The sequence below is a fragment of the Neolamprologus brichardi genome, chromosome 5 (genome assembly GCF_056152115.1).
Source record: "Neolamprologus brichardi isolate AB-2024 chromosome 5, ASM5615211v1, whole genome shotgun sequence".
Classification (NCBI taxonomy): Eukaryota; Metazoa; Chordata; class Actinopteri; order Cichliformes; family Cichlidae; genus Neolamprologus; species Neolamprologus brichardi.
In genome coordinates, this window is record NC_142108.1 from 15,948,724 (window position 1) to 15,968,324 (window position 19,601).

Below are 19,601 nucleotides of genomic sequence, written 5' to 3' on the forward strand. Positions count from 1 at the left end.
CTGCGCTTTGCCTCTTAGAAGTATTTCCAGATGTAAAGAAATGATCACTCAGCCTTTGGTAAGTAAAGCTTATAAACATCAAACATCACTAAATGTTTTGGATCAAATTTTCTGCCTCAACAGTGCATCGCCGAGACGAATGTAAATCACAAAGCAGATGAAAAGAGAACGATTTTCCACAAACTGGCAACTAAGTATGAAGAACTAATGTCTAAATAGTAGATGACGTTTTTAGGTGAAACTTTATAGAGAAAATGTAGCAACAGCGGTGACGTGTAACCATGACACCATCCTCCTCCTCCTCTGTGGCCCTGCCAGTTCACTTTACTTTGTCGTTGATAAAGGGGTCTTGTGAGACACTGCCCCCTCCCACCCCCACCACTACTATACAAACACTTAGGAAAAATAGTCCAAGCTGTCAAGCAACCGCGTGAGCGCGCATTTTAACATTGGAGAGCGCGCTCCGGAGTCGCTCGCTTCCGCGGGAGCACAGAGGATCCTGAGAGCGCAGCAGCATCACTTGAGCAACGCAGGGTCCGACTCACAGGTGCTCCTCTGCCGCCGCTCTGCTCTTGAACTGGCACCTGCCGTTATATTTGCTCGAAAACTAAAAGTTCAGAGTCGATTGCTGGGAGAGAATTTTCTCAAACACACAGGGATTACCGCGGTTTACAGCTACATCAAGGTAAGAAAAAATAATTCTGCTTGTTTAGTGCGTGTGATTAGAAGAAAAACCAGTGTGAAGCTAAAATTAAAAAATAAAAAATAAATATGATTTTAGTGGAGTCAAAAAAACCGACCTAGAGGGAGCAGAACATAGGAGTGGCTCACAAATTAAAGGAAAACTGAAAGTCTTGGTAATGTGTTGGGTCATGAGAACTGCTGCGGTGCACTTTAGCATTGATTCGTAGAGGAAGCATGGACACCACATTATCCAAAACACAATATGGTGGAGAACACTGCCTTACAAATCTGTCCAGAGTCACCCATATCAGTTCATTTGTATTGAGATGTGGTGACTGTAAGGTCACATGGGTCAAATCATTTTCTTACTCATCAAACCAGTTAGTGAGCCCTGGTGCCCTGTGGATGAGGGACATTTTCCTCCTGGAGGAGACCACTCCCATCAGGATTAAAGTGTGTAATCATTTAAACGTTGGTACAGAGGGATACAAGTGGACAAAAACAATTTGCATCCACAGCAAAACAGACTCTCTTATGTTTAAGGGTCTTTTACTTTCCTTTAATTTGCCACCTACATGGATGTCCATATGTGGTTTGTGTCTCTAGCTCAGCAGCAGGTCGTTTAAGCTTTAAGTATTCAGTCATTCAAGTAAAAAAAGAAATGTATTTCTTTCTGGCTTTAGTGACAAAGACGTGATCGAAGAGATCGACCAGACGAGTGACGGGAAGATACTGAAAAAGTGTGGATACAGTATGTGTGTGTAGGTGAAGTCAATATAGGCTTTAAGTTCCCATTTCCATGGTCTGATGGGTTATTGGCTGGTTGAATGGAAAAGGAAAAGGAGGCAATTCAAGGACAGAGCTCTGTTTGCACCTCTATTATTTAATTTAAGTTTCAAAATTCAGCAGGCATGCATTTATAATTACAGCATCCAGCCTGGAGAGGATACTTTAGCTACGTGTGGTTGTTTGAGTCAACATAATAGTGGTGATAAATAAAAAGAAATGGACTGGTTAAACATGCAGATATTGTCCATGAATTTAAAATAGGCTCAGTTTAAACAGCCACAGTAATGATGTGCAAGATTTTTTTTTTTTAAAAAAAGGACTCCTGCAGCACAGCGTCATTCTGTAGCTCGTAAAGTAAAACATTAACTCGATCAGACGCTGTCTCACAGGATGTGCGGTATGGATGTGGACCTGGACGACGGCGGTTCTGCCGAGGAGGAGAAAGAGGAAGATTTCTGGATCGGAGAGGGCGTGAAGATGCTCCCCCCGCCTGTGGCTCACAGCGGGGGCAGCGTTTGGGGCAGCCGTAGGGGCAGGTGTGGCTGTGTGGCCTGCGGGGCGGCTCTCATCCTCTGGAACCTGTGCGTGGTCTTAGCCAGCGCTCTGCTCCTGGCTGTGGTCTTCTCTGTGGTGCTCCTACCTGCAGGGCTGCTGCTGTATGCTGGTTTCCTCTGCCACTCCAGGGTAAGCTGTAAAAATCTGTAGCAGAGAGTACCACATGTTAGATTGCAAAGTCTTATCTGAGTTAGTCATGCCTGCGGATTGGTGATATGTTTTTATTGATTAGCATTCAAATATCTCAGTGAAGACAGAACAAAGATCTACCACAAAGCAAGAAAGCATGAGACAAGGCTAATCAAAAGGTATTGGCTGAAGCATTTGCTTATTACGCCAACCCTTTTAACAAAAGATCTTTTAGCATGCAGCTCCTGTACACAGGGCTCGAAGCAAATAATAAAACAAAGCAAAAACAAAACAAACAAACAAACAAACAAGAAAAAAACAAAAAAACAAAAAACTTTCCACCTTAGTAAGTAACTACATCAAAGCAAAAGAATCAAGAGGTTTTTTTTGTTTTTTGTTTTTGTTTTTTTTTGCTCTTTTCATTCTTGATATATATATTTTTCTAATACTCTATTTTTAAACATATTTTTAAACAAGGAAAATGAACTACACCTTTTTAAATCACTGTCATAACTATTCCACAGGTTAACTCCTCTAACAGAAACACATCTCTGCTTTATATTTGTCCTTATCTTGTTTTTTTTAAAGAAATCTGTTCCCCTTAAGTCATATTGACTCTCTCTGACTTTGAACAGCTTCTGAGTACTGGGGCAAAGCAAGTTATTTTGAAGCTTTATACATTATCTGTGCCATTTTATATTCAACTAAATCATAAAATTTCAGGGTATTCAGATTAATAAACAAAATGTTAGTTGGTTCTATATAGTTTGATTGGTTTATAATTCTTATAGCTCTTTTTTGCAACTTGAAAATAGGAAGAGTGTTCGTTTTATATGCATTACCCCATATCTCCAGACAGTAAGTCATATATGGAAGCAACAGAGTACAATAGAGTGTGTATAATGATTTTTTGTTCAGGACATGCTTTGTTTTATAGAGAATAGCAATGGTTTTTGACATTTTTGTTTTCACATGGTTTATATGAGACTTCCAACTCAGCTTATCATCAATTATCACTCCAAGAAATTTATTTTCGTACACTCTTTCAATTTCAATTCCATTAACCCTGATTTTAGATACATTTTTCATTTGTCTAGTGCCAAAAATAATCAATTTTGTTTTCTTTATATTTAATGATAACTTATTTACATCAAACCAGTTTTTTAATATATTTAACTCCTTTTCCGCTGTAGTCAGAAGCTGTTCTAGGTTTTTACCTGAGCAATACAGAGTGGTATCATCAGCAAACAATACACATTTTAACAGTTTGGAAATGCTACATATGTCATTTATGTATAATATAAATAATTTAGGGCCCAGCACAGAGCCCTGAGGAACACCACAAGTTACCTTCAACTGCTTAGATTTTACATTATTGAATTCGACATATTGATATCTGTCATCCAGGTAACTTTTCATCCACTTGTATGCTAACCCTCTTATGCCATATCTCTCTAGTTTATTCATTAATATAGAATGATCAATCGTATCAAATGCCTTTTTTAAGTCTATAAAAACACCAACAGTATATTCCTTATTATCTATAGCATTAGATATCCCTTCTACAAGTTCCATCACTGCCATCGAAGTGGACCTTTTCACTCTAAAGCCATATTGGTTATCACTTAGGAGATTATGCTTCTCAATATATTTATCAAGTCTATTAACAAATAACTTTTCTAAAATTTTTGAGAACTGTGGGAGCAGTGATATTGGCCTATAATTGGTAAACTGACTTCTCTCTCCGTTTTTATGGATTGGAATAACTTTTGCTATTTTCATTTGTGAGGGAAATACACCAGTTTGAAAGGACAGATTACAAATGTATGCGAAAGGTTGCACTATATATTCTATAATACTTTTAACTAATATCATGTCAATACCAAAACAGTCAGTGGACTTTTTATTTGTTTATTTGGTGTTATCGGATGAAATTTCAGAGAATACTTAGCAAAAGTTGATAGAGACACAAAGGGTTAAAACTATAACGTTGGACACAGGATGCTGTTTAGTGGTGTTGGGAATCACAATGGGCCCCATTGGGCAGCACTTTAACAACACAAGATAATGGAAATTTAGATAGCCAAGTTACGCACTGAATTTTTTATTTTTACACCCCTTCAACACAGATTATGTCCCCCAACAGTCATTTTATATTGTAAGAGTTTCCTTTCTCTCTCTATCTTGCCAAGTAGACTGAGGGAACCATCTGTCACAATGCAAACACACACACACACACACACACACACGCACACACAGTAAACAAACTGGAACAACTGCTTCTGTATAACTTGTACACTGTCCTGATTTACTGGACACAGGCACAGTAAACAGTCTCCCTTCTGTAACTGTACACAGCAAAAACTGGAGTGTTAAAATTTCAGGGTTAAACATGTTAGAGTTGATTTCCACTCTCAAAGTGTCATTTTAACACATTCTGATTCAAATAGTGTTCAGTGTTGGAGTTATTAAACAGTGTTATTCAAGTCCAGGCAAATGAACTCTGAAGAGAGTTATTTATCTTGGTAGGCCCCTGGGCTTCTGCTCAGGTAAACCCGTGGATCAATTAATAGTTTGCTCTGCCGGGCCGATTTTCCATGTGCTTCTGCTGGTTACACCGTGGTGGATACCTGCCGTGTTGCTGCTTGGAGTATTTTACACAAACGGTAAGTAATTCAAACTTATATAAAATTCACGGTATTCTATCGGTGCAGTGAGGTTTTCTTGATGTTTCTTGGTGTTCGGTTGCTGAAAACGAGCTTTAATAGAGGAGGAGATGTGTCGAAAATTCTATTTAGCCTCCAATGCTAATGTTAATGTTGCAGTCTTTTTACTCGTGAGTGACGGTAGACACTGCACGTGGAAGCGCCGCGCCACGTTCAGCTTTTCCCCTGTTCACACAGACACGTCTTTCTCCACGCCAGTTCATGAGCGTTTTTGCTCCTCTGTTTATTCAGAGCAATTTTTTCACAATTGATAAGTAAATAACATCCCAAAATAATTGAAGAGAGCTTGTTTTAGTTACTCCTGCTTTTACTTTGACATCGTTCATCGTTGACTTGTCTCTAATCTGTCTCTCTCTCTGTCTCACTCTCTTCTCCCTTTGAGACACCCGCCCCAAACATAGTCAGTTAGGCTGTCCCCTCCTTTGCGATGTGTTTATTTTCATCTCTATTGTCTCTTTTCATACACGAATCTGATCGCATTTGTCAATCGCAGTATTTTATTTTGGAGAATAGCTTTTATCTTCAAAATTGCCTGGATTGTCTTGTGTGTCTTGGTGTAACTTCCTGCGGAACATGCGTGGCCCACGCAAAAAATAGACCAGATACCGAAACAATCGCTTCGTAGCACTCCGTGTCTGGTGTAAACTACACCATAGATTAACATGTATTTTGTATTGTGTTGTGTATCAATTGGACTGCTGCATGGACAGACGCAGGTTTATTTGATAACATTAAATGTTATTGCAGTGAAATTCAAACGCATGGTCAGTATTAATCACCATGTACGGTATATGTCAGTGTTTTAATCATTTTTGCTTGAATTGCTCTAAATGTCAAATACTTACTAGTATGCCATTTTTGTTATTATTTTGTCTCAGTAAAATGCTGGTCCAGGTTCGATACTGCCAACAGCAGAAGTATGTGAAGTTGGAAGAGGTTGATGGGCGGTTTGAGTTTATGCAGTTTCATGAAAAAGGTTTGTTTATATCTTACCTAATTTTAGTTGGGGGGACAGAATTTTTTGTAGGGCGTTTCGCCAAGTCTCTTGAATCATACAGTGGTGTATCACTTTAGTGAATGTGAGGCAAGAACAGTTTACTTAAAAGGTGCACTCAGATATATCTTATCTTTTCCAGTCATCGAGAGATTTTGCCTGCCACCTGATGCAAAAGTAGCGTACAAAGATGCAACAGGGACAGAAGTTGATGAAGTGATTTTCAGTGACCTTATCAGCCAAGGCACTGTGGTCCTAACAGTTTTCTCAAGTGATGGTGAGAAATTTAAAGGGGCAAGCTCAACACCAGACATGGGGAAGGGCTGTGTGGCTGCTGGTTGTTCCAAATAATCAGGAGCACACAATTTGACCAATCAGCTGTTTGAACATTGAGATCAGTTAATTTAAAGGAGTCAGGTCTGCAGTGTGATGTTGCTTTGTTAGTTAAAAATCTGCAGCCAGATTTTTTTTCTACACCTTACAGAATAATGTTGTTTTTTCCTTTTAAAATTTTCTGATTGCTCCTTGTCTTCTGCATCTGATTGTTCTGACTCAAGCTTCAGCTCAAATGCAAGTACATCAACTATACTTCTAGATGAGGGTCCCAGGAAGAAAACAAGAGTTGAGGGTACTGTTGATGTAGCATCTGCTAAAAAGGTTGTGACAAAACTCAGTTCTCATAGTTTTTTTTTCTACTTCATTATTCTTAATATGTAGAAAAACTATTCCTCACTTTTTGCATCTTTTTTTTCTCAAGTTAATTGAAGGTGTACTTGGAACCAATTCAGGTGGTGAAGAGGTTCTCCAGGAATATCACACAACACAAACTCTAACAGATGCTACCAGAAGAAAAATGGTCAATATAATAGTGGCTCACATGATTGATTGCCATGGGTATGTGTGTTCTATTTGTACATTTTATTTTATTTTTTTTAAATACAAGTTACTATTTTGCCATTACTTAAGCATGCTAATTTAAAATCGTTTTTCAGGCACCTCCCCACCAAAGCTGTTAGAGAACAGTACGCGCTAGGGGTAGTGACATTGTTCCCATCCCTGAAAGACCCATACTCCAAGAAAGGCTATGTATAGTCACTATTATTGCACTTTGTTTACATAATTTTCATGCTGTGCATCATTGGGATTTGTGTGCGTTGACATTTAAGTTCTGAAAATTTTCAGATTGACAACACATTATTTTTGAATGTATTTACATTTTAGGAACACTTCTATGATGCTGCAAGCAGCACTGGATACATTTCTTGGCGTTTGAAAACGATACAGAGAAAGACTAGAAGAGGATCTGCACCACCAAGTAGCTCCACTGGCTTTGCTCAAGAAGGAGGTAAGAAATTAAGTGTCCACAAACTAGATAATGTTCTCATTTACATTATATACTATTTTGTTTTCATTTACCTATCTGCTCAGCACCTATGCTTTTATGTTTGTGTGTTTTTCTTCAGGGGGCCCAAATTACCAAAGGCCCATTAATGTCGACATGCAGCTTGATGGAGATGCTTGCCAGGAGGCCATCTCTTTGCTGAACCATACATCCGACACTTCCTTGATTTTCCAGAAGATGAGAGAGACTTTTCAGCATCGTCAGAAGCTCATCAATGATCCTGACAAAAGTCTTGATATCCTGTCTATCTTCCCAAGATTCTTGGATACAAAAGGATTGGTGAGAATATTCAGTGGAATTTTTAATATCACTTTAAATTTCAAGATGAATGTGGCAGTAGTAGATTTTCTTTCTTAAAGGTGAATCAAGACTTCACTCTCCTGTTTGATGATGAGATATCTACCAGGCTGCTTCAGAAATGGGATCCAATCTTTAGGTATCAAATCATCAAAGAGGCCAAGCAGCTCACCTCAACAGTAGAGTTGCGTCAATTGGTGCAGTCAGCAGAGAGTCCACCAGGAAGTGATCTTGATGAGGCAGCAAGTGAGTTTGTTAAATATGATTTGCTATAAGCAGTTAAAGTTCAATAGCATCAGGATTCTATTAATAAATACCAATTCATTCACCTGTTAGCTTTGCTTCATCAGTTTTCTTTAGCTGTTAGTTTAATGTTTATGACAGCACATTTCAACTTTCTTAGGAAGTGCTTTTCTAGTTCTCCTTAAAAATTGCATTTGAAAGATTTGCTGTCAATTGATTCTTGTGACTCTTTGGCCGCAGCCTTTGACCAAGACATGGCCTCCCTGTTGTTATCTCCTTCCGCCACCTCCAGGAGGACCAAAGTATCAAAAAATCAGCGCCTCTGATGCTGTTGAGAGACTTGTAGTCTTTCATAAGGTAATTTAATATTTATAGTTTTTATCATAAGTTGCCATGTCACTGGTTAAGAGGTGAATGAAACAAATTACAGTTGAGCTTACAAAGGAGGTTTACATACTCATTTCTGTGATGCTATTATCTCTGACTTGCTCCTGTGTCTAATGCTCAGTATCTTTGTCTCAACTCCAGTCTTGATGCAGTTTGGAAGAGCATCTCCAGAATCAGCAGAGTCAGCAGCCATACCTCCTGGCTGTTGGGCGCCAGAAGAGGAAGGTCGACAGCTTCTATGTTGCCATAGACAAGCGTCTCATCCCCTGCCAGGCCAGCCGCTCCCTTGGGGGCTTTTTAAAGCTCATTTTGCGTTCAATGTGTCTTATGATGCTGCACTTGTGAATTTCTACACATTTCTGCAGACAACAGTATACAATATTGATATGGGGAAAATGAAGGAGTCCCCAAGAGTTCGTGACCTGAGAGCCAAAATCCTTAACCAGGAAATTCTTCTCACAACCTAAGTAAAAATCATTAAAATGCTGACATGTTTTTTGTGTAAGAGAGCTTATCCCAGCAGGCAGCAGCTGATTTCACATTTAAGAGGTGAACATGGTTATTATCCTGGACCTAAGTTTAAGTTATTTTATTGGCAGCCAGGCTGCAGGCTTCAGTTCCAAACTTATGCAGGCTTTAGGAAGCACCTCACTAGTTTTCACAGCAATGTTGACCAAAATGATCGAACTTCAGCCATTGCTTGTTTTTCTAATGACACAGTTTCACCTGCTTTGGAGGACCAGTTTAATTCCTCAAATCTTCCTCACAGTTCTCCCAGTGTTCTTCCAGAGTCTAGTTCTTCCAGTGAGCATTGATTCAGTACTTACAAGGGATTCATCCAAAGAAATGTGTGCATCCATTGTGGCCAAACTGCAGGGTAGTGCAGACCATTTGATATTGGTCTGCACATTTGATATTCAAAACTCATACAGTGCTGCAGATGAAAGTTTGTACATTATATCTTCATTTATTATGTTTTGATTCACTTTCTGGGAAAAAGAAGCATGATAATAAATGTTTTTGGACAATGTACAGTTTTCTTGAAATTATTCTCATAATTGTAATTGTTGTCGTTAAAAAGTTATGTTAATCTATTACATAAATAGTTCTTTTAGGGATTAAAACTACCTTAATAAAAGAGTAAAGAGTTAAAGTAGTGTTATTTTTCAATCTGTGTAGTGTTAATTTAACCCAGTTTGGTGAGTTAAAATTAACTCAGACATGGTGTTAATAATAATTTGCTCAGTGTTAATTTAACCCGGTTTTAAGAGTTAAAAATTAACTCAGACATGGTGTTAATAATAATTTGCTCAGTGTTAATTTAACCCGGTTTTAAGAGTTAAAGAAGGAACTCTGACAAAGTGTTAAATAATTAACTATTTTGAAAATGTTAATTCAACTCTGTAGAGTGTGGAGCTATATAAACCCTGAAAAAATGTTAAAATCAACTCTGTGGGAGTTGATTCAACACTACAGTTTTTGCTGTGTATGTTTGGAAGAGTTCATTCATTTTCAAGGGGACTTGTTATGCTCATTTCCAGCTCCATGTTTCTATTCTTGGGCTCTATCAGACCTTGCATAATCCTTGTTTATCTGGTACAGGAAATTAAGGCAGTCCCTCAGTCTATCCTCTGTCTAAAACAAGCTGTTTTAGCTCAATTTCTCCATCCTCTAAGCTGACTTTCTTCTGACCAGTCTACCTCATGAACAAAAGGTTTGCACAGAGCTGGTAGCCTTAGATGACATCACACAGAGCCAAGAGTAGAAAAAACTCCAAGCTTCTGTTTCACGAGGATCAGTTGTTCATACGCTGACGTGTTTATTAGCCATGTTTAATCTGAGTGTCCACAGCACTAACGGTACATATATGACAGACAATAAGGAGAGCCTTTATTTTAACATGTTTATAATTTGGAAGAAACATGCTTACGTGCAGAGATGCAATTACAAAATTTTCTGTAGGAAGTAGAATTTAGCAACTAAAGAGGTATTTCCCTTGAGAGACCTTTGAGTCAAAACAGACACCTGATAATTAACCTACAGTGGATTTATTAAGTCATGGCTCCAGATAAATGGTGACGTTGCTCCATTTCTATTAGCTGAATTGATAAGCTGCTGTTTATTAAGTGACAACATTAGTGTTGCGTTTGTTACTTACATTATATCGCCAAAAGTATTCCCTCATCTGCCTTCACATGCGTATGAACTTGAATGACATCCGATTCTTAATCCATAAGGTTTGATTTGATGTTGTGCCTTTGCAACTCTAATAACATCAAACTTTTCCCGGTATGCCTTCCACAGGTTTAGGAGTGTTTATGGGAATTTTTGATTTTTCTTCCAGAAGTACATTTGTGATGTCGGACACAGTTGTTGGACGAGAAGGCCTGGCTCGCAGAGGTGTTCTGTCAGGCTGAGGTCAGGACTCTGTGCAGGCTAGTCAAGTTCTTCCACACTAAACTCGCTCATCCATGTCTTTCTGCACTGGTGCTCAGTCATGTTGGAACAGGAACTGGATATGAAATTGTACAAAATGTCTTGGATTGCTGAAGCTTTAAGAGTTCCTGTCGCTGGAACTAAGGGGCCGACCCCAACTCCTAAAAAACAACCCCACACCATAATCCCTCCTCCACCAAACTTTACACTTGGCACAATACACTCAGACAAGTACTGTTCCCCATGGAACCAACAAACTCAGACTGACAGATGAAGAAATGTGATTTGTCACTCCAGAGGACACGTCTCCACTGCTCTAGAGTCCAGTGGCGGTGTGCTTTAAACCACTGCATCTGATGCAGCTGCTCGGCCATGGAAACCCATTTCATGAAGTTCTCTACACACTCTTCTTGAGCTGATCTGAAGGCCACATGAAGTTTGTAGGTCTCACGACACTATGCACCTCAGCATCCGCTGACCATGCTCTGTGATTTTACATGACCTACCACTTCATGGCTGAGTTGCCGTCATTCCCAATCGCTTCCACTTTGTTATAGCAACACTAACAGCTGACTATGGAGTATTTAGTAGTGTGGAAACTTTACAGCTGGACTTGTTGCACAGGCGGCGTCTTATCACAGCACCACGCTGGAATTCACTGAGCTCCTGAGACCCACCCATTCTTTCACAAATGTTTGTACAAGCACACTGCATGCCTAGCTTGATTTTACACACATGTGACCATGAAAGTGATTGTAACACCTAAATTTAATGATTTGGATGGATGAGTGAATACTTTTGGCAATATAGTATATGTCTGGTGCCTCCACGTTTATAATGGAAGCATAAGAGGCTAGTACTTATCTAAGTGTACAAATGTATTTGGTTAAAAATACATATTTTGTTTGTATTTATGAAGTGAAAAGAAGATAAAAACAGACCCTGCAAAACAAACGTTTCAGGCACACATTTACTTGTAAAGGCTTAGCGCGCCATTAGTGTTCAGGGCTTTAATTTACTTTCTGGCATTTGCAAAGCAGGTGAAGAATTATTAGGAGTTATCAGAGACTCTGACTCTTCAAATCCTGCAGTAACATCTGACAGTGCTTCTGAAGTAAAACTGACAGAGGAGCTAGAAATGACTACTACAAAGCAGCATAGAAACTTATTTGAAGGCAGGCACAGAAGTCATGTCAACACTTTGAAAAGCAAGAAATGGACGTCTGATGGACGAAAAGATAAACATGAGGGACTGACACAGGCCTCGTGGTGCACCTTTCCATTGGGGAGGGTTGATGCGCATGCAGGGTTAGCATAGGAGAGTCAGCAGAAGAAAAATTGTAACCTGTAAAGCACCTAAAGAAACACAAACAAGTCTGAGTCATTTCAGAGTTAAAACTGAGGTTTTCAGGTTATGGAGAAAAAAACAGGAGATGCAGCTTTTGGAACATCTTGTTCAAACAGGCGAGTAAATATTCTGCTTCGAGGTTATGCTGCACCAACACAAACAAGCCTTTTTGAGAGAAATATCACAAAATTCATCCGGCAGCCAATCAAGGAAGAAAAACCTAAGTGTAAAGAGGGTTATTTCTCCGAAAGGATAATGATCCAAAATGGAACAATGCACGACTTCATGAAACATCAGCTAAAGTGTTAAGAGTGGCCCTGGACTTCCATGGACCTGACCATCATTGAAAATCTCCGAGATGTTCTGGGAGCATCCACATCGAACCTAAAGTGATCTGCAACAGGAGTGGGTGAAAATCCCTGCACAGAGAGCCTCTGTTACCTGGCTGTAATATTTGGCACAGTCTATTATTTTGTCCTATTTCTTTTTAATTAAATAAAACAATTAAGCTAAAATAAGTGTTTGAATCTGTTGCTGCAGGGTTGTATGTACTTTTTTCATTAAACAACCAACAAGATATCTGCCCAGAGCTGCCCAAATATTTGCATACAAGTCTAAGAGTCAGTTCACAAATCATTTGCGAGAAGGAATCTGCACTGCCACTGAGTCTTCTTTAACTTCTCTGGAAGTTTAGGCAAGTAAGCCCATGCCATTTGTAAACAACAGGAGGATTATCTGTTATTAAGGTTGGCTCTGGAACCTGGAGAAGGCAAACAGTCAGCCTTCAGGCCAAGTCTTCTTGGCAGTATTTTCTACATGTGTACCTCACACCTTCCCCTCAGAGGTGTTCAGACATATCCTCTGGGTTTGCACAGTAAAACAAACACGGTAACTTGAGTTTGAATGTTGGAGTTTTTCAGCATTTCTGACAGGTGCGGCTCTTCTTGTGTGAGATACACGAAAGGCAGTTAAATCAGTAAAGAGCAGTGGACCTGGCCATCGTACCAAGTCAGGCAGGAGAGAGCTACAGTTCGGTCCTTAGCTTACCCGGTAGGTCATAAAATCAAAGCCTGGCTGAAGACCCTGGTTGTCTCAGTTAGGAGTGATTTGTGCACAGCCATGTAGGGCACTGCACACGAATTTAAAACATGCAACAAGGGGACACGGAACGAGAATATAATCACGATTAGGCCAGAGTGAATGTCAGAACAGGCCAAGCAATTACAGACAATGTCAGTCAGACTTCTTCCTTTTGTGGCAGCAGAGCACGAAGTGAGGGAAGACAAGACAGTCTGATTTGGTGCCAGCACCAGCTGTGCACAGACACACTGTCAGCACGACAAGGAGGGAAATGTACTCAGTGAAAGCATCACTTTACACTTCGCAGAGGGGTGTGTGTGCTTGCAGGTGTGTATTAAACACCGTTGTTGCTATGGTGCATTTAGAAAAAAACAACTTTTAGCCTGGAATTAGAATCACTTGTGCAAAAGAAATAGAAACAACTCTAGAAAAATGAGAGTGACTCTTTACATTTAATATGTCTTAACATGCGATTTAGTCATGAAAGTGTCTCAGTTTTTCTAACAGATTTGAGCATGAATAAAGTAAACACGTGTGAGACAAGTATGTGATGTACACTCGCTGGACACCTTATTTCAGCTTGCTAATACTGGGTTGGACCCTCTTTTGCCTGAATAATAATTATAATCGTTGATGAATGTAATTCTTGGGGGTATCAATTCAACAAGGTGCTGGAAATGATCCTCAGATATTTTGCTCCATGTCGACATGATAGCATCAGCTGCAGATTTGTTGGCTGTATAACCATGATGTTAATCTCCCCACCACATCACAGAGGTGCCCTGTGCTTCTTTGCAAAACCTCTCAAGCTCCAATCAGGCTTGATGGGTGTCAGAGAATTTCAGATCTCTTGACTAAAGTTCAGTTGAGTTCAAACCTAGGCTGTGGCTGAGCCACTCCTTTGTTATCTTGGCCGTGTGCTTAGGATCGTTGTCCTGCTGGAAGATAAATTTTCACCCCATCCAAGGTCCAGAGCTCTCTGAAGCAGGTTATCATTAAGAATGTTCATCTTTCCATCCACCCGGACTAGTTTCCCACTTCGTGCTGCTGAAAAACATCCCCACAGCATGATGCTGTGACCACATGCTTCACTGTAGGGAGAGTATTGTGCCTGGTTACCTCCAGACATGACGCTTAGCATTCAGGCCAAAGATTTTAATCTTTGTTTCATGTTGTTTCTCATAGCCCAAGAGTCCTTCAGGTGTCTTTTGGCAACCTCCAGATGGGCTGTCATGTGCCTTTTACTGAAAAGGGGCTGTGCCACACAGACCTGATTGGTGGAGTGCTGCAGAAATGGTTCTCCTCTCTCCGCAGAGCAATGCTGGAACTCTGCCAGTGATCATCAGGTTCTTGATCCCCGGCTTTACTAAGGCCCTTCTGCCCTGATCACTGATAATGGCCAAGTTGCCAGCTCTAGGAAGAGTCTTGATAGTTCCAAACGTCTCTCATTTAGGCCTCCTCAATGCTGCAGAAATTTTTCTGTACTCTTCCCCACACCCATGCCTTGATACAATCTTGTTTATAGGCCTACAGACCATGCACACACACTGTCAGCTATGGGACCTTATATAGGCAGGTGTGTGCCTTTCCAAATCATGTCCAATCAACTGACTTTACCTGTGAAAAGGCTGTGAATATTTATAAAAATGTACGTGTTATTTTTTTATTTTTCATTTGTAGTACATTTCCAAGAATCTTTCATTTTGTGTTTGTGTGTCAAAATTTGAGGTGAAAAATGAATTAAATCCATTTTGAAAAAGGCTGTAACACAACAAAATGTGGAACACATGAAGTGCTGTATGTTTTAAGAAGAAAAACAGTGACATTTACTTTCTTTTCAGCTTGAAAAACCATTTAGTAAAAAGTGGTCATCAGATGTGTCTGAATTGTAAGCTCTTGTAACAATGTCTCTGCGTCCTCACACAGGTGTGAGTTTCAGCTGCTAACTGTGCTTTTTTAGCTTTGTCTCTCTGCTTTTTGCAAGCTTCTGACTTTTACTATCTGACCACCTGCTGTCCTCCTCCTCCCCCCTCCTCTCGCTTGCAGGTGACTGACAGCTCCGAGGTTTACTGACAGCACTGAGCACACTCTTATCTTGCAGAGAGAAAGAGCGAGGCAGGGAGAAACTCTGTCACGCCCACTGCCCACACAGTCCCACTACTGCACCCTCAGCACACATCCAAACACGCCTCATATTTAATAAATACAAATCCTGCCTATTTGCTTTTTCACAGATGAGATGGAGCTCCTGCTGAAGCCAAAGTGCTCATCACATGTTTTGGAGCACCTCTGTCTCAACTACTCTCCCTCCTGTGTTTGTCCTTGCAGGTCCTTGATGCACCCTCTGCCATCTGCCATTATCTCGATGACAACAGCTGCTCTGCCCTCATCATCCTGGGCTTTGTGATGATGTCTCCGCTCGTGGTCGTGGCGGCGGCAGTTTTCTGCGGGCTGCTCCGAAAGTTTCGACTCCTGCTTTTCATTCAGCCAATCAAGCGCGCCTGGTACAGAGGGAGGCTGCTAGACTGGGCGGGCAGCATCCACGCCTGGGTTTGATCACAACAGAGAAGGTGGTGCTGAGGGTCACAGTGATTGGAAAGATTGATTTGTGCAAGACGAACCTGAGGGTTACAGATGTTTTGCAAAAATAGAAACATCATTATAGTCGATAAGACAGTCATACAGCTAATATTTACGTTGTCAATGGTTGTAAAAACGTTTGACATTTTTAGAAATATTCAAGTCCTCTTTCCTCCTGTTAATTTTGGTGAGAAGATCAATATCACCCTCATGTCTGTGTGGTGAAATTGAAGCTGCAAAGACCAGATAATTAACTTAGAATGGGATAAAGACTGAAAACTTAGATTCAGGGTGAAACCCAAAACACATACATTAATATAAACCATCTAAAAAGATATTCCAGAGCTTTAGAGGTGACAGTAGGAGGATTAAATTAGCCTTTCCAGCTAGATGTTGCTGGGATTTGTGCTTATCAAACAGCCATCTGCCTTCAGCCTCTTCTTTGAGAGTGCAGTCACCTCTCACTGATCTCTCAGACAGAATACAAAAGTGTAGCTTCTAAAATGTCAAACTGTTCTTTCAAGACCAAGACCTGTTTTATTGTGTCACATATTTCTTTTTATTAATTTGGCTACTCGCGGCCCATTTTGGGTAATTTTGTGAATTGTTTTTTTGTTTTGTTTTTTTGAAAATGACCCTATGAGGGTTTGTTGGGTTTGTGTGGCTTTTACACAGAAACAGACCGGTTTTCTTAGATATGTAGTGCCATCTTACAAGAATCTTAAAGCAAAACACATTATGGGCTCATTATTTAAGTAAACCAGATGCATATTAGAACAGACGAGAAAAAAAACATGCAAACTTCTTGGAGAGTGAAGGATACCTGCTACCTAACTATGATTTTGTACAAAAACTCATATTGTTGTGATTTTGCATTGCCTGTTTGCTAACTACATGGATGTGTTTAAATGTGAGACCTCAGAAATGTGAATGTATTTGTGGTTACACTTAAGAACTCTCTAAATAAGAAAAACAGTTTTTTCAAGCATGCGATTAAAACCCCGTCCACACAGGGAACAATTTGTTCGTTTCACTCCCGGCTTTGTCTCTGACAGTTGGTCACTAGCGGACATTCCAGGTTGCCTAGGTTACCCTCTAATGTACAGTGTTGTGCAAAAGTCTTGGCCCACCCTTCATTTCTTTATGTTTTGCTTCCAAAAAGGCAAACTTGATAGTAATTTTTAAAAAAGTTTTCTTGAACATCCGTTTTGTTGTTGTTGTTTTTTTTGTTTTTTTCCTCACTCATTTTCAGTTGAATCTATAAAAATGCCAAAGATATCAAAGTTTGAAGGCATAAAATTGAATTTTTTGCACCAACAAGGTAATACCCAAAGTGCTATTAGCTAAAGATCTGGCATATCTAGGAAATAGGAAAACTGCAGCAAAGACCTGACACAGGACCTGAGTGATGCATCTATCCCTTCAGTTGATCCATCTACTGTTCATTCAAGATAATTTATTCAAATCATCGGTATATAGAGAGGAGGTCAGGAGAGATGAACAACAGTGAGTGTCTGCAGCCATCTGCAAAACAGTGGAGGCTCTGTCATGGTTTGGGAAGGCATTTCAGCAAGTGGTGTTGGAACCATCAGAAAAGCATCAGATTTTTCAGTGATCCCAAACACACCTCTAATTCAGTAAAAGCAAACCTGGCTAGAAAAGCATGCAATGAAACACACTGAAGCAGTGTGGGATCATCTTCACAGAGAACAGAAGGTAGCCAACATCCAAAGAAGAGCATTGAATGACCTTCAAGAAGCCTGCAGAACTTTTCCTGAAGACTACTTAAGGAAATTACAAGAAAACAAGAAAGTTCAGTTCAAATAGAATTGTACAAGCTCTATACACTGCATTTCTATGTTTGCTTGCACATGTTTCGATAAATTATTGCACCCATTTGCAATTTTCTTAGCAAAATAAAAAGAAACAATGGGTGGCTTGAGACTTTTCCAAAGTTCTGTAGCTGATATTGTTGTCATGTGTCAATCAACGGCATTCCTGCCTTCTCATTTGTAGAGAAAAGCCCCAATCGCTCACCTGCGACGGGGCTTTTAGGAGACCCTTAAAAACAAGGCGAATCTTGTGAAATGCATCATAACTAGAATTACTCTCTTGCGGTTTTTGCAGAATATGATGTTGTCATTATTTTGACAACATCTAATAGGATTTTTTCCTATTAGACATTTTTGTAAGTTATGGCCTAAAGTGTTTTTTGTGAAGTCACGAGGAACATAAAAGCTTTGATTGTGAGGATCATCCTTGAGTCGAAGTGAGTTTTTGTGCCAAAAATATGAAGCAGTTCCTTCATGATGTTCACATGGAATCATAAACGCCCACCCAGTGGCATAAAAAACTTTCACAAAGTTTTGTCTGTTAGGTGACTTAAATTGACAGTAAAGTTTATTCCCAAGGAGTTTTACCCAATGTAGCATCATCAGCAGTCATACCTTGTGAATGTGGGGGCGATATGAAACACATTTCATTTTAATGCTTCTTTTAGATCACATTGTGCCATAAAGAAACACCCTTCTTCGTGAACACAACTAAAGTCGACAGCATGACAAAGTAATTGCCTTTCAGTGGGATCAGACTGTTAAAGAGGGATTTGAATCATCACATCAGGAGCTCATTGTGTTGCCTCTTTGCTTTCCGGTCCTTTAAATTCACCAGTGACACGCTGCACACCCTTTTATCTGTGTCCTTGCTCTATAGCTAAGTGTTCAGACTTGTGGCTTTGCCTTTCAGAAGGAAGAAATAAATCATATTTAATGATGGGCAGAGATTATTCATCCTCTGCCACTTGTATCATGCTAAATTATATGTATTTTTTAGCTTATTTATTTGTGTGTTTTGTTTGTGTTTATTAATCTGAATGTGCTCTGTTAATCCAGGCAGATAAAGAATGGATCAAAGTTAAGACCAGTGTTTTGGAGAACCGTGTAGGAAAAAGGTTGAAATAGTTTTTTTTAAATGTCACAGGGTTGTATACCACATCTGAATTACTGGAATTACTGGGAAAATTGCAGCAGCTAATTGAGGTTTATTTATTTTTTTGTTCAAAGTGAACTTTGATGTTATCAACAAAACAGCATGTTCTGACCTTCCATCAATAAAAAAAAGAGGACATCTCTTTGTCGGCATGTCTCTTTTGTGTTGTGACCTGTTTATGAAGGTTGGAAAGCTTTGGAGATAGGGTAGTAACATTTACTTCTCACTTTCTTTCAAGCACACAAGCAGAGCACACACTTGGATACACTGTCACACTCATTTCTGAGGAAAACAATATGATAAAGTCTGCGATAAAACTGGGACACTGGCTGGTCACATCTGTGCAGATCAACAGAGCAAATGAGCTAATTAAAGGAAAATGTTGCCTCTGATTATGTTTTCGTCCAGTCTGTTCTCGTGATTTATGCTGCCCATTAATGCAGTTCAGCACTGTTCATATTGACAAATTAAAACTATCCTGTGGCCTGAAGTGCTGACATGCGTCTGCTTTCAGTAGGATGAATGTTTGTCTTGCAATTTGCAAAAGCAATCTTCAGTATCTAAAGGATGTAATTTTGCTTGAATGAGTCAAAACAAAATAGTCTGGAATCTTAAAACGTGTTTAGCCATGCCGCATGGTTTTATCGCAGTGTCGTCTCACTGCTGGTTAACTCAGTAATACATTTTCACCAAAAACAATTAAAAAATGCCCTTGCAGGCAGACATTTGTAAAAACACGGGTCCTTTTGAAAAGCTCACTGAATTCAAGTATGGCACTGTAACGGGATGCCACCATTGCAACAAGTCAGTTCACAAACTCTCTTCCCTCCTAGATATTCTTTACTCAATCAGTAAGTGGCATTATTGCAAAGTGGAGGCATTCAGGAAGTGCAGCAACTTAGCCATTAAATAGCAGACCACATAAAGTGACAGGCCATGTTCTCCGAGTACTTAGATGAATAG

The 19,601-nt window shown here is 39.7% G+C and overlaps 1 protein-coding gene and 1 pseudogene across 1 annotated transcript; both read left to right on the forward strand.

Moving 5' to 3' along the window:
• Positions 1–459: 459 nt before the first annotated feature.
• tmem88bl (transmembrane protein 88b-like) lies at positions 460–18,790 on the forward strand. Its single transcript, NM_001433695.1, is given in 3 exon segments — positions 460–685; positions 1,863–2,157; positions 15,399–18,790. Coding segments are annotated over 2 exon segments (522 nt in total). The 5' UTR covers positions 460–685; position 1,863; the 3' UTR covers positions 15,627–18,790.
• On the forward strand, positions 4,727–9,240 carry LOC148102757 (uncharacterized; annotated as a pseudogene).
• Positions 18,791–19,601: the final 811 nt, after the last annotated feature.